Raw genomic sequence first — 16,113 nt, forward strand, 5'->3', positions numbered from 1 at the left:
GATATCTGTCTCCTTCTCGAAGACTTTGACCTCAATGTTCTCACCCTCACTGAGACGTGGATTACTGCCAGCTCTGCCAATGCTTTTGACACATTCCTTCCTGAGTGCTACAAGATCCTCGCAAAGCCCAGGCCTTCCCGCTCTGGAGGCGGAGTTGCCCTGACCTTCCCTGACTTGATCCCTGCTACTGTCTTTCCCACTCAAACCTACTCCTCCTTTGAATGCCTCATCTGCAGGCTTGGTGTCTCCCCAACCCACTTGCTGTCTCTCGCCACCATCTACAGGATCCCTTGCCCAGTCTCCCTCTTCCTCTTAGAGTGGTCGGACTGCGCCACTTCCCTTCTTGCCTCTACCTCCAAACTGCTCCTCCTCAGTGACTTTAATATCCACCTTGACTCTCCCAAGACGGCCACTGGACTCTTCCGCAAACCCCTGTGACATTGTTTCCCTCACCATTCATCCCACTTGTCTGACACACTCTGCTGGACATACCTTGGATGCTCTCATCTCTTCTGACATTCCTATCGCCAACCCTCTCACTACACTTCTCTCCTGGTCTGACCGGTCCCTCCTGTCTTCTCATCTGGATCTCTTAGGTCCCCCTGTTAAGCCTCTGCCTGCACTGCCTGTCTCCTTCTCTGTCATTTGACCAAAGAAGTGAGTGTCAGTGCTGCTTTTGCTGCCACTTTCATTCCCCCGCTCACTCCTGCCACCGACTCCCACACTGAGTCTGTCCTTGCTGATCTCCACCTCTCTATCACCAACACCCTGGACATCCTTGCCCCTGTTATGAGGATCCGAATGAAGCCTGCTGGCAATCACAACACCTAGTATGACTCCGACCTAACCTCTTTGAAGCGCAAGTGCAGAGTTGCTGAGCAGAAGTGGCGGGCATCAGAGAACATCCTCTCACAAACGTGCCTGTCGCCTGCTCCAAAGGCAATACAGACTCTCTATCCACTCTAAGAAGAGGGCCAACATACAAGCCTGCATCCCTGCGGCCACTATAAAATCTTAAAGGAACTCGCCAATCCTTCTGCAGTCTCCACATCTCCCCTGACATCCTTGACCCTCTGTACCTCACTGGCCTCACATTTCCTTTCCAGAACTCAGGAAATTCTGTCCTCACTCTCCTCTACCATCCCTCTCCTTCCTAACCATCTCTCATGCCTTCCTTGGCACCCATCTCCCTTCCCTACTTCTATACTGCTTCTCGCCCATAGCACCGGATGAGGTCTCTAGACAAGTCCTCTCTATGAAAGTCTCCTCCAAACAGGTGTTCCCCTGCCCCTCCAGAATTATCTAAGGACAACATTGCCTCGCCTGGCGCCTTTCCTGGCTAATTTCTGTAACCACTCCTTTTCCATCGGTTCCTTTCCTTTCCCCCACACGCACTCCCTTGTGCAGCCCCTCCTAAAAAAGCCCTGTTCTGACATCTCCTGCCCTGCAAATTACCGCCCTATCTCCATTAACCTGTTCCTAGGCAAACTCCTGGAGAGGCTGGCCATCTCCCAACTGATCCAACACTGAATATGTTGGTTGTCTCCACAACCACCAGTCTGGTTTCAGAACAGCCAGAGGCACGGAAACTGCTCTACTGAATACCCATGAACACTTGCTCTCAAATCTTGACTCCAACTCTCCATCCGTTCTTATCCTCCTCGATCTTTCCTCTGCCTCCGACACAGTCAATCATGCCACCCTGACAAATCGGCTCTGTGACACTCTTAGCATCACGGGCCTTGTACTTGACTGGCGGACCTCCTTCCTCTCCGACCGACCTTCCCAGGTTCAACTGGGCCCTTTTCTCTCCCCTATCACACTCTCCACCTGCGGCGTCCCTCAAGGCTCTATCCTCTCGCCGTGGCTTTTCAACATCTATCTTGCCCCTTTAGCCCCTCTGATCTCTCCTTCTTTCCTCACTTCCATTATGAAGCAGATGACACACAGCTCTCCTTCAAGCTTCCTTCCTCTTCCTCCTCTTCCCCCTCTCTCATCCCTGACTGACTGCTATTGAAGCATGGTGTGCTGGCAATGATCTCTGCCAGTGCTTTAAGTGGGCCGGGGCCTGCCGGGGCCGGGCCCCGGCAGTCTCCAGAAAGTGGGGCTGAGCTGGGGCCCAGCCGGGGCCCCCCGTCCCACACAACATTGCGGGATGCATTATCCCGCCGCGGCCGCAGCCGCGACGGGAGATGCGCCCGTCATTATGTTGGCCAAGCTGACAGAAGTGCCAGCCAGCCACAGCGACGCTGAGGCTGCCGGCACTTCTGTCAGTTAGTGTAACTCCCTCTGATGATCCCTCATCAGGGTCATCAGAGGAAGTTACTGTCCCTTTGTTTTCCCTCCCCAGGTCACTGACCCCCGCGGGCTCCGTGATCTAATATGCAGATTAAATCATGGAGCCCGCGGGTTCACTGAGGGTGAAAGACACCTCGGGCTCAGTGATAGCAGATAGATCACAGAGCCCGAGGTGCCTTTCTCCGTCGGCAAAGCTTTATAAAAGATGCCTTGAACTGTGTACGTTTCAAGCCATCTTTTATAAAGGTAGAAATATTTCTATGTTTATAAAAGACGGCTTGAAACGTGCACAATTCAAGGCATCTTTTATAAAGCTTTGTCGACGGACAAAGCCACCTTGCGGTTTGTTTTGTCCGTCATGCCTTGAATTGTTTACGTGTCAAGCCATCTTTTAGAAACATAGAAACATGTTACAAATATCTATGTTTATAAAAGGTGGCTTGAAACGTACACAAACCATAGTAAGGTAAGCACACAAGTGTGCATAACTTACTATGGTTTGTGCACTTTTCAAACCACCTTTTATAAACATAGAAATATGTAACATTGCTATGTTTATAAAATATGGCTTGAAAAGTACACACACCATAGTAGTACGCAAACAAACATATAAATGCTCACATACATTTATATATTTGTTTGCGCACCTTACTATGATTTGTGTATTTTAGGCCACGCCCACAATGAAAGCCACGCCCCCAAACGAGGGCCCCCCCTCAATTTCTTACCCCACTTAAAGCACTGATCTCTGCCGTAATGCCAGTAAGACTGTGATCCTTTTCCTTGGGGCCACATTCCCTCCCTCCCTCTGGCCGCCCTCTATGGGCTCCCTCCCTCCACTCTCTTGTGAGGCAAAAAACCTTGGTGTCATCTTTAATTCCTCTCTCTCCTTCTCTCGCCATATCGCAGACCTTGCCAAGAAGGCCCACTTGCAGCTGCACCTCCTCAGCGTTATTCTCCCTTTCCTCACCTTCCCCCAGAAACTCTTTGTCCCCATAGATCTGGTCCTCCCTAGGCTTGACTACTGCAACAGCCTTTTCCTTAATCTTCCTTCATCCTCCCTTTATCCCCTTCAACTAATCCAGAATAGGACTGCAAGACTTATCCTTGGCCTCACACGCAGGGACTGTATCTCTCCAACCCTAATTTCTCTCCACTGGCTCCCGGTTGCTGCTAGGATCAAATTCAAGGCCCTCTGCATGTTCATAAACCTCAAACACCGCCTTATGTGTCCCAGACCCAAACTCCCCACAATGTGACTCTGAAGACCCCCTGGCCCTGTCTGCGTGGCCCAGTCTGGATAGTGTGGGTTAGTGGACGTGTTGTCATATGTACTGAAAAAGGTCTTTACCATTTCTCGAGGTTTCCGGGGAAAACTCTACAATTAAGGCACAGCATTTCAGATGACAATTACTCTGGCATCCCATCAGCTTCTATCTAGGCCACATCTAGGCTTGAGTGATACCACAGGCGTCATGCCAACACATTTACTGGCCACTCTAATTAGACCACCAGGACAGGTGATGGTCAGAATACCTGCCGATTAAGAATAGAGAACACCATTCCTTGCCAGACACTAAACTGCTGGCTAACAGGAATGGCTCATGGTCACCAAAGCGGACGTGGCACCACGTGCAATGTGCAGAACCGCTAAGCTGCCCGGCTGCAACCACAACCCTTCCATTTCTTTATAGAAAAACAGAGCCACACTCACTGATACTTGGGAAATGGGTATTAGCCTAGTTGACCTAAAACAATTGACCTAATGGCCAATTTGGTCGAATTTGGCATGGGTAATTAGGCCTTCGGGGAAATTTGGTTGTATATATTGCAAAATACCAACCCTATGTTGTCCACACAAAGTCTGGAATCCAACATTCTCCCACGCGTCTGCGTTTCCAGTTAAGGTTTCTTATGAAATCATGTTCATTTAAGTATCTAGGCTAGCCAGAGGCAACCTTATCCCAAGAGGTGGTTAGCTTAACCTGAGGATGCCGGTGTGGTGACCAGCAGAAACAAAGCGGAGTACTGGGTGCAATAGGCACGTCACAATGGGGGGGGGGGCATGGAAGAGCATATCTTCCCGTTTCCTGTAGGTGGAGGACCAACAGAACTTCAGTTAGGAGCCTGACATTTTTGGGTGGTCTAACTTCAGGCCCACCTCCACTAACCTTTACAGTCGTGGGCAATCGTATATGCCAAACACCTGTTTGGTTGCTTATTTTATTTATATAGCGCGCCTGCCCCAGGGGTATCTGGTCATCACTGAGTCCTGATGGCGCCCAGAGGTAGAGCGACTGGCTCAGAAAGACAATGATTGGTTGACAGATGGGGTTGGGCTCATCACCTACCAGCGTATGGTTATAGCTGTATGTGTAACCAGCAGACTACCAGCCACCCACTCCACCCCTTCTAATATTAAAAGCTACTTTGAACCCCCCCACCCCACTCATGACAGAGTGTAAAAAAATAGGCTCATGATAAGGTCTAAACTCGGCATGTGTACATATATGTTCTATCTCACGATGAGCAAATCCAGTTTAGTTCTGTGCAAGTCAAGATGCAATCGTAGTAGCCCTACCACAAAGTTACCTTTGCATGTGGGGGCCGGCCCACTCCAGGTTCCCTTCTCCGTGCAATGAATCAGACGGTTTCCAAGGAGCTCAAAGTAGTCGGCGGTGCAACTGTATGTTACGGCCGAGAGATAATAGAAATCTTCCTGGCCATAGCCGCTGTGTCTCCCGTTGGGGGTATCTGGGGGCTCATCACAGGTTACAGCTGAAGGGGTAAAAGATGGAGAGAGTGAGAGAGAGAGAGAGATAGAGAGGGGGAAAGAGGGAGAGAGACATAAACTCTGTGTACATGGCAATGGTCACTGTTTCGGCATCCCCCGCGACTTCATCAAAGTTCTGAAGGGTTTAAACACCTTTAGCAAAATACAGTCACCCTATCACCCAACTTTACAGGATGTCTGAATCGTTGAAAGACTCAAGCAGGACATCGGGCAATGACGTCCTAGGTGATGCATACTCATGACAGAATACCGCTATCGTCTTTCGCACAGGCCATGAGCTCATTGGGGTTGCCCTATGTGACGTCAGCACTGAGGCCAATAGTTTTGCTATATGTGATGTCCTGCGTGATGCCTTGAACAGTGCATGCATGTAATGTAGGGTTGTACTTGCAAATAATGTCAGTGGATTTGAGGTGCTATATTGTAACCAAACCACAGAGTGTTGTCCACTGAAGTATATATGTAACAAAAATGCTGGCGAGCATAGTATGACACATACCATATGCACGAACATGGCAGACTCATTCACCGCGTCAGCCAAAATGTTACAGCTTTTGGGGTTGTTGAATGCCATCCAGTCCCAACCTTAATAGGGGAAGGCCTTCTCTTTGTATGTGTTGCACTCTCATTAGAGCTCGTCAGAGGGGTACAGGCTGAGCCACAGTACTCATAAAACAATGGACGCAAAACACCTGCCAGATGTTTCTTTCACCACATTCAAGATTAGCTTGGATGGTAAACACCGGTCCAAGTGCTGAATCACTCTTTCTGGACTGGAAAAAAGCTCAATCCTTTTCTGCCTAAGCATGGCTAATATTGCACTGATGGAATTCTTGAAGACTTTGCCAGAATGCATGCATGTGAGCGGGTGAAATGGGGTGTCTTTGTTGACAGGAGGCCTCTCTCACTTGGAAAAGTCTCTATCTAAAATGGAAACTTACCCAGAGTGCCACTCTTTTTTTTCTTTGCATAATTAATGTGTCACCCTATGTTTTAAAGTGTTTTGTTTAATGGTAAGGAAAGCTCAGTGGACAGGTTTTAATGTAAGAGAAACGCTGGTCAGGAGTTGCTTCTGTCTTATTTTAGGTTTGTCTGAGTCTGAAAGTTGTAGTAAGGTACTACGATATTTTGCCACCTGTATGTCGACCGGTGTGATTTATGCCATCAAGTGCCCATGTGGCAAACTTTACGTTGGTCAAACAACAAGGTCAGTCAAAGAGAGGCTCACAGAGCACAGATCTAACATTAGGTGTAAAAACATGAAATCACCCCTCTCGAGACATTTTATGGAAAATGACCACACTGTAGCTCATGTCAAATATCAGGTCCTAGAAGTAGTCAAAAAACCCTACAGAGGTGGCGACTATCAGTCAATACTTTCTCGCAGAGAGAAATACTGGATCCATACTTTGAACACATTACTCCCTAAGGGTCTCAAAGATGAGTTCTCGCTGAAATGCTTTATTTAAACACTAATAATGAGTCCTCTAATTTTGAAAATAAACAAGTGCTCTCCATAGATAGCCAATTCTGCCAATTACACTGTCTCACTTAATCTAACTGGATGGTCATCTAATGCTTCCAAACTTTACAATGCACTGTAGAACTATGTTTGATTTATTGCTGATTGAACTTTATAGAGCAGAACTTGTTATGGTATATCTACAGTGCTCCCATTTGTTCAAAAATGAATAATAATCTTTACTGTGCAATTTGTAAATCCAAAGCCAACCAACTCTAATTTGCATAACACACTTTTACAGTTCCTTGAGCCATTTGCCCTTTTTTCCCTACATTCCTTAGAGCTTCAAGTTATGCCAGCTCACAGTCCATTTCTTACAAGTACATTCTAATATGGCCGCCATCTAGGATAGACACTTAGGAACTCTCTCCAACCTATGCATTGCAACATGAGTCCGTCTTCTACCTCTACACTCCACGAACTACATACACAATCTCACACATGCAGGAGGTCCCTTCATGTCAGGCGGAGCGTCCCCTGCTTAGCAACACTTTCCATCAACTCCCGGCTCATTTGTGTGCCGCCTCTGAAATCAGCTCTGTGACGGAGGAAGATTCCAATACACGATCGCGTATCGTGTTTTCACTAGTAAGTCCCTGCATACATACACGGCATTGCGCCGGCTTCGGATTTCACTCCAAGGCTTCCCTTTACTTACCCGCTGCTCCTCTGTGCCATTTCTTATATTCACAGACTGTGTATCTTTCAGCACTACCTAGTGCCGTCACCTTCTCCTTCGGACATAAGTCACTGGACCCTTCTGGCAATCGGCGATAGGCGGACGTACTCACCTAGCCAGGGTGAGTACCTCCCTTTCTTTTTTTACTGCTCAAAAATTGGTGCCGACTATAATGTAGCCCTATGCCCATCTTTTTCACATTATTAACTACCCACTTTGTCCATAATGTATAAACTACTGCTCTGTGCGACTCTAAATATCATTAATTCCCCACACTACTTATTGTAGGACCTGGGGCTCCCGTGTAATTGATGCCCATTGGAGTCTCCTATGATTGATTGAACCTTCACTTTCCTTTTATATCATCAAACGCAATAGGACTAAGGACCCTCCCATTAATGGCGAGCCTATGTCTAGCCCATTAGGGCATTACTTAAACTTTATCATGACAACTCAATTTTTTTCTCGATCTAATTAGATCACGGTGGCTATGCATAGATTGGGTTGTTTGTGGCTTTGGATAATCACCATACACTATTAGAAATGTCCATACAGAAACTGGTTGTTGCTTTGGGGCCATGTTGTTGTATACAAATGGTGACTTACAGTCTATGACAAATGAGTAAATGTGCACCAGTCACAGACTGGGCGTCATTACTTGAGAGCTTTACAATTCTGATTATATTTTCTTTGTATTCTTTACATTTCAGTTCGTTGGTATGATCTATGGCTCATGAAGAAGAGAATTGGTATCTCGAAACGCGTCAGCCATCTACAATGAATTCAATCTTTTCTACTATTTGCGTTTGGATTAAACATCACTTGTTGTAAATATTCATACATCTCATTGTATTATTAGAAAGGGCCAAACGTGCTTTCAAACTGTAACCCCCCTACTTTGAACCATGTACAAGGTACTTTGAACCACTATTTAGGCGTCACATTGACGCAATTTAAAGGTGTGCAGGGGTCAGGAGGGTTCCATTTTGGATCCTCTTTCTCTCACTTTTCTGAAAGTTGTAGTAAGGTGCCAGGAGTGGTAGATTGCTCTGTCTCTGAACTTCCCAGAATTCCTCTCTACGTTGTATCATTTATGCAAAATGAAAGTGAAGAAAAGAAAACAGAAGAGGGTCAGATATTGCAAATCTAAGACTGTTTAACTTTAGTTGCAAAGATTTATATTTTAGAATCACCTTAAGTACAACAATTGCAGTGACAAGCACAAAAAAAGAAATATATGGAAACAAGTAAAAATGGTGCATAAACAACACTAAACACTGTGCTGCCTAATTTGAAGCTCCAATTTGCTCATCTTTAAAATGTGAATAGTCTGCACAGTGACCATGGTCGCTGCCATGTCACTGTGACATCATTAAGTCTACAGCACTGGCCGTTCCATTTACAAATAATTGTGATTGTTGCTCAAGTTGAATTTACTCATATGATGTTACCCAAACACTACAGCTCCCATAATGCACTTCTAGGTTAAATAATAGCCTGGAAAGTAAGCGCCGATGAAATGAAGTCCTCTGGTGGCTTTATGCCCTCAGCGGCTGCCGAGGCCTTGATCCTAAGGTGAAATCAGCAGTGGCAAGCCTATGCCTGGGAAAAGATGGATCTACCCATACATTTCATTTATCGATAAAGATGTCAGCCCTGAAGGCTGGTTCACATTAGGTTAGCCAGCTACTGGAAACTTCCATGTCTCATTGGATGCATGAAAATTGGTCAAGGGAAAGATTATAGCCCCCCTGTTCAAGGCTTGAGCTTTTCACAGCTAACTGTATTCCCCCACAATCCATCAAGTAGGATTTTAGGAACTTACGTTCACATATGGGCACGGCATTGCTCCACCCAGTCGCCTCGCATATTCTGGTCTTTCGTCCAACGAGTGTGAACCTAAATGGAGAAAAAAAAAAAAAACAGATGATCCACAGGCCAGGTGCTTGGCTTGAGAGCGATTGCCCTGCAGAAGTGGGCGAGCCACACCATTCTGAGGTGGAGCGGGGCCAGAACTGGAGCCGAGCCGAGCCAGAGTTTTGGCTTGGAGCACCAATGCCAGAGACGAGCCGGGCACCAATTCACAAGTTAAACCTGCCAACATCCACTCCACAGGTGGGCATAGAAATCTGGCCCAATTCTGGACCAATGAGATGACTTTTGTTGGGAAGGATAGAGGATCTTCCCACCCCACTAGGCGATACCGAATGAGAAATAAATGCTAGAGAGCACATCCAGGAAGTAGGGGGAGGGTAGTGAACATGAGGGAGAGTGCTCAATGACCTTAGTGCATACATTAGACGAGATATACTAGCTACAAGTGTAAACACCATCTTAGTTAGTGGCAGCCATTTGGGAACATAGGCCGAAGTGTGGCAAAAGGCATCAATTGTGTTAGCATTAGATCCTGTGCATGAACGTGGACATCACCCCCACCCTGGACCGGTTCCAGACATTCATTGTCTTAGGAGTTACAGGCCTTCGTGGCCTGGGAAGAATGTGCTCTGCAAGGTCATGAGAAGGGAACAGCGCGCCTCTTGGCAGTTACCATCTCCCCGAACAGATAGCAAGGCCCTCATGCGCCCAGCGATCCACACACGAGACATGCAGCTCTGCAATGCTTTTATCCTAAGACCCCCGCATACCACAGTGTCATCCAAACCCAGACCACCAACCATAAAACGGTTACACCCATCAATCAATTGCTAAGATCAGAAAGTAAGGCCATCTCGCCTTCACAAATGGGTCACGTGATTTGTGCAGTGAGATGCAGGGTGGTTTCAAATTATACCCCAAATACGAAGGTGGAAGACCTTGGAAGTTGCTGATCTGGATGGGAGTGAAGTGTGTGGGTTAGTGTGACCTCAACTCTCCCCCGGGCTCATTTCTGTGTCTGAAAGGAGCACTGTTACAGGGATAAAATAACACTGTTTTTCCATGTAGCTAATTAAATGTTTGGCCACCCAACCGTGGATGACGAGCCCAGCAGCACCCACGTGGACGAAGATGGGTAGATGAAGATGGAGAAATAGCCAGGCATCCCCTATCGAGCAGGCCCTACATTTATGGGCTCTGCCAATTAGTGGAATTGTACTCTATGAAATGATGCCATCAGTGACATTGTTTGTGCTTATAACATTCTGCACATGACAACGGAGCTCAGAACGTTCTGCGGCTGCAGAGTTCTTTGCTGATGCACTTCTACTTTGTAGAAATAAATACTTGTTATCCTTGCAAGCGGTGTCCTGGGCCTTTTTCCCTAGCAGGCTGTATTTTTTCTGGTGTGAGCGTATAGGGGTGTTCCTTCACTTTCTACACTATACTCTCGAGGGGGGGCACATGTCTTTTGTCTTAGTGCGACTTTCTCACCTCAATATATATTCCCAATTATTTGTTTTGTTTCTTCTTGCACGGACACCTTGTTACATCTGCATTTATTTTTGCCCCCGATACTGTGGAAAAGGCCTCCTCTTGATAGCTACCGCCCGGTCTTTATATCACAGCTACCAGACCGTCTCGGGAGGATAGCTCAGCGGCAACGTGCTCGCCTTGGAAGCAAGACGAATCGGAGCAACACAGGTTCGATCCCTGGGTCCACGCTTAGAAACCTCTGGATATCAAGCGCGTTATAAATAACCCATCATATCATATCCAGTAGTAGCCCACAAAGCCTAGTGATGTCACCTGTTCTGGTTTTGCCTGGACGCTCCAGGTTTACGCCTTCCTGCCCCTGGCAATTAGGAGAGGCAGACAGGAGAGGTATTTGTCCTGGTTTTGCCTTCAGTACAGGCTCCTCGTGGTCCTGTAGAGCCCCTACCTTGCTTTCTGAAAAATCAGAAGGGGGGGGAACCCAAATCTGGGACCTGACAAAATAGCCAGAACCAACAGGGAAAGAGGGAAGGGCGCCTGGGGGATGGCCAGATCCTCCAGCCGCCATGTGTGCCGGCCACTGGGTGCGGAAGGTGATTAAAATGATCTCCGCCAGGTGCTAGTCATAAGAAGCTGTCAGATAGCCCTGAGATCATAAAATGGGATATGGGTTTTGACTTTAAATTTTCTGTCTTTTTTTCTTTTCCTTTTCTTCTTCTTTTCCTTTTCTTCTTCTTTTAAATTAAGTATTTATGAGTGTAATGCTGTACAGCATGCTGTTTAGGTCAAATTGTATGAAAAATGTGATAATGCGTGTTGATTCTTGTTATGAATTGTTATTAAAAAATGTGTGTAAATGTACAATTTGTACAACTGACACAAATAAAAAAAATTCAAAATGGGATATGTCTCAAATGTATCCATTGTGCCAAGTTTGCCAAGGTAACCCTAAAGAGAAGCGAATTCAATGTAATGTAATGTAATGTGCTATGTTAGAGACCTGGTTTACTGCGCCAAATCACCACTGCAGCGCGGAGACTTGCTTGGAATTTGGCCTTAAAAGCCCCCAGCCAGTGGGTCAGACAATAATCTACAAAGGGGAGGAAAAGAGAAGGGGCGAAGCAATAGTATACCCAGAGGTATCTAAGCGCGGACCCGGGGATCATGGATCGAACCAGTGTTGCTCCACGTCGTCTTGCTTCCAAGGCAAGCACGTTGCCCCTGAGCTATCCTCTCAGGGACAAGACAGAACAGATACAACAAATGGGAGTGTGGGGGGTTCAAACAGAGGGTTGTGCAAGTTAAAGGAAGAAGGGCCAGGTTTGTGAAATCTTGGTTGTGTGTCGGCGCAGCCAAAGTAGATGTCCCCTCAGGATTGCCGAACAGGAGAGTACATTCTGTGGTGTAAGAAGAAAGGAATACTTACCCGGGGAAGGCCTTGTGCCCTTCAATGACCTTCCCGGCCACCGGGGTGGCCCTGAGCACCCTTTCAAATTATGGAATAGAATGGTAGGATTATGTTTATGAGCTGTTATACTTTGCCCATGACCACCGAGGCTCCTCAGGGTAGTGGCATTTTAAGCGCCGGTAAGATAGCACAGCCGGTTGAGCGCTCGCTGCTATGATGTGTGTGTCATCTGCAGGTTCGAATCTCGGCTAGGCCAACTCAGGCTTTCATGCTCTCGAGGTGGGTGAATGAGTAGCAACATCAGTTGGGTGATAATTATATGTAACTATGTTCCAAGTACAGCGCTGGTGCAATCCTTGGGCTTCCTTTCCATGCAGGAGAAAACATTGAATATTTTTGCATTTTGTGCTTCCATCACTGTGCTGGAGGTAAAATTGGAGGTAAGTTATGAGTATTTTCTGCTTTATAATATACCACCAATTACTTCAAGTAGTATTCCTTTAGAATACCACAAGAACTATAAAGACTAAAGCAAGCGGAATGTGTAATACTGCTTTTTGTTTTTCTATCCTCATAGGCAATGCAAACAAACGTATAGAGTGCTAAACTATGGCCCGGAGGCCTCTAGGCGCTGAGAGAATAACAGATACAAGTTAGATTAGCACTGAACAATAAAAGAATACACATTATGTTCAAAAAGATATGTTTTTAAACGAAGCTTTCTGAAAGCTTAGATGATCCCTAATCTCCCGCAGCTGGCCAGGAAGAGAAGTCCACATAGTTCCAGGGTGGAGAACGCTCGACCCCCTTGCCTTGCAAGAGGAAATCGTGGAACAGCCCGGAGATTCCGAGAGGATGACCTAAGATCCCTTGTGGGGAAACAAGGAATCTATTTGCCCTGAAGATATTCCACACCGGCGCGACGGTAAGCATGGTGAGCAGGGCAGATCATCTTGGATTTAACGTGGCTGATAACTGGAAGCCGGTGCAGCTGCCGAAAGAAGGTCCTGGGAGTGAGCCAAGCGGTGAGCTCCCAAGGCCAGCCTGGCTGCAGCATTTTCCAATAGCGGCGACCTCTGGATCAGGAAGGCTGGTTGACCGAGATAGATGCCATTGCAATAATCTATTGATCCTACTATGGAAGCTGCTTCAACTTTGGCTCGAGAATCTGACGGGAGAAAAGGTCGTTTTTTTTTCAAGATTTAATCTTTAGAAACCCTGAATGGCATACCGCTGAGATTTGAAACTCTCCTGAACCAGAAGGTAAGATTTTAACACCCAAGCTTTTGAGTGATTTACTGGGTTGGGGGCAAGGTCCAAGGGATTCAGGCCAGAAATCCTTGTTCCAGGCAGCCTGCGCAGTGACAGAGCCTGTGACCGTGATCTCTGTTTTTTCTCCGTTAAGTTTTAGCCAATTATTGGCCATCCACTCGCCTACTGCCTCCAGGCAGTTCCGAAGCTTGAGAGGGGAGATGGTTACTGGGGAATCCAAACAAAAAAGCAGCTGCATATCATTAGCGTATGTGTAAAACCGTAACCCGTGTTTCCTGAATAAGGTCTGCAAGTGGGCGGAGATAAAGATTGAACAGAAGATGGTGTCAGTGAAGACCCTTGGGTGACCCCACAGTGAGAGTGATCAGAGGGGATTGAAAAGGAAACAGAGCTACAGTTTGGATGCGGTCTGGTAAAAAAGAAGTAAACAGGCTCGGGAGAGGCCAGAAGTGCCTCCTGTTCCAGGCACTGAAGCCGGATGTTATGATCGATTGTATCAAACGCTGCAGAGAGGTCATGGTGAATTAAAACCCTGCCCTCTCTGCGGTCCTGGAGAAGAACCGAAGCTCCAAATTAAACCAGGGCGCTTTTGGTTTAACACAGATGCAGCTGGACTTCATGGTGTCAGGTTGCCCACATCGTTGTGTGGGCGGGCCTCCGTTGGGGCCCAAAGGACATGACGTCCGGGACGTGACGTCAGGGGGAGGGGAGGGACGGGGAGGTGGGCTCGGCAGTTCCGCCGAGGCAGTTAATAAAGAAAGGTTGAAGCATACCCCGGCTCCCGCGTATCATTGTAGGAATGAACAGGGCCTTTCTGTGGTGACTCTCCGCAGAGAAGCGACACCTTAACACTGGCGACGAGCAGGCACGGACTCCCGCTGGCGCCGTGCCGAGGTCTGCGGTCGAGCAGTAAAGCGCATCGGCGTGCCTCGGGCACGGCGGGCGACTCTGCACGGCCCCGCCTCCCGCGTGACAAAGGCCTGGGATCGGCACACGGGCTCCCACGTCACAGAGGCACGGGATCTGCACACGGGCAGCCAGAGATTAGCACACGGGCACCCCACGAGCACAGGAGCGCTGAGTCTGACCCCGGGATCGGCACACGGGCTCCCGCCTCCCGTGTCACAGAGGCACGGGATCTGCACACGGGCAGCCCGAGATCAGCACACGGGCACCCCACGAGCACAGGAGCGCTGAGTCTGGGTGGCCCCGCCTCCCGCGTAACATGAGCCCAAGGACAACGCACGGGCATCCCGCGCGAGGGAGTGCTGGCACGCCCGGTGAGACCGGCTAACAAGAGATTTGGCACGTGGAGGAAGCCGTCATCTCGTGTCACGTCACAACCCACGACCTCCCTCCCACGTGCGGTGCGAGACAGGGCAGACCAGGAATACAAGGCCGCACTGCAACAAAAGGGTGAGGGGATGAAGAAGGTCCCCCACACGCAGCAGCAGCACTGCCAGAGCTGCCCGAGCCCAGTCACAGGCGCCATAGTCATCCACGGGCACACAGACTCAATCACAACAACACGGACATGGCGGACACGGCGACCACGCCGGCATCCTCCTCGGGTGGGGCAGGATTGGCGACGGCGGCGTCTGGAAACACGGATACCGCGCAAGACAACAGCTAACATGCACACCAGGAGGGAGGAGCATCCCACGTCATGCACATGCCCAACCCTTTCGAGATTAGAGATACCTCTAATCTAGGGCCCAGATGGAACATATGGCTATGGGACTTCAAGTTCTACACAGGTGCCATAGGATTGACGGACGACACAAGATTGAAAAACACACTGTTCATGGCAGTGGGACCGGCGGTAAGAGACATTGCGGGGGAGCTGCTGGACGTAGAAACAGTCACATATCGGGAGCTACACGCCAAACTGTCTGAATACTTTACGCCACATACAAACAGACTATGAACGCCACATGTTCCACACAACAAGACAAGAAAAAGGGGAGTCGATAGACAATTTCGTGATGCGCCTCCGCATCAAACTGAAACATTGTGAATTCCACAGATACTCCAATGAAAAGGCACTCAGGTCCCAAGTAATCGCCGGGTGCCTCTCACAGCCGTTTCACAAGCAGCTCCTACAGAAGCAACAATCCCTAGAAGAAATCCTAGCGCTGGCCCGCATGGAAGCAGCGGTGGACTCTCAATTAGATAGCCTAGGAAAAGTGTCCATACATCAACACAGTGAAAACACCGAGTCGATCAACAAACTATATACTCACCCCAATCAAGGCAACAAACACCTAGAAGCCACATGCTATAAATGCGGATACGAATACCCGCACGCAGGGACATGCCCGGCTGTAGGGCAAAAGTGCGCCGCATGTGGGGGAATGGACCACTACAGGGCCATGTGCAAAAACGCCCCAACGCACACACTACCTAAACATCGCTACCAAGACAGGCGCCGGCCCACCCACCAGAGTCCTACCAGACCCACAGTGGACAACGAAAGAAGGCACGCCCGAAAAGAAGACAGCGACCGCAGAAGCTGGTACACGCGCGAAGACAAACGCTCGTCAGAGGACATGAGACGATCACACAGACGTTGTTTCATAAGGTATGTTGAGACCAGGGCCCCCACTAGCAGTGACACCCCATCGTCAGAGGAGGATCAAAGGAGGAAAGGATACGTGTGGGCCCTACAGGACAATACTGCGGCCACCCAACACAGCCCCATTTTAACACTTCAAGTGAATGACACCCCACTAAAATTTCTCGTAGACACCGGGGCGACGGTCAACATTATC

At 48.2% G+C, this 16,113-nt stretch overlaps 1 protein-coding gene and 1 long non-coding RNA gene across 5 annotated transcripts in view; one reads left to right on the forward strand and one right to left on the reverse strand.

The window, feature by feature from the left end:
- LOC138520848 (uncharacterized) overlaps positions 1–8,115 on the forward strand; it is a 253,068-nt gene extending 244,953 nt beyond the window's left edge. Inside the window, exon 3 of the long non-coding RNA XR_011282886.1 lies at positions 8,004–8,115. This is a non-coding gene — a long non-coding RNA (uncharacterized lncRNA). The remainder of the gene's footprint in view (positions 1–8,003) is intronic.
- The window catches only part of LOC138520847 (complement receptor type 2-like), a 309,555-nt gene that overhangs the window by 218,151 nt on the left and 75,291 nt on the right, over positions 1–16,113 (reverse strand). For all 4 annotated transcript variants that reach the window (XM_069633222.1, XM_069633219.1, XM_069633221.1 and 1 more), the window contains exons 5-6: positions 9,119–9,192; positions 4,891–5,076 (exon numbers count right to left, since the gene is read on the reverse strand). In XM_069633222.1, coding sequence (XP_069489323.1) covers positions 4,891–5,076; positions 9,119–9,192 — 260 coding nt within the window. The remainder of the gene's footprint in view (positions 1–4,890; positions 5,077–9,118; positions 9,193–16,113) is intronic.

Source organism: Ambystoma mexicanum, chromosome 13 (assembly GCF_040938575.1).
Source record: "Ambystoma mexicanum isolate Mex_15411 chromosome 13, UKY_AmexF1_1, whole genome shotgun sequence".
NCBI classification, from domain to species: Eukaryota; Metazoa; Chordata; class Amphibia; order Caudata; family Ambystomatidae; genus Ambystoma; species Ambystoma mexicanum.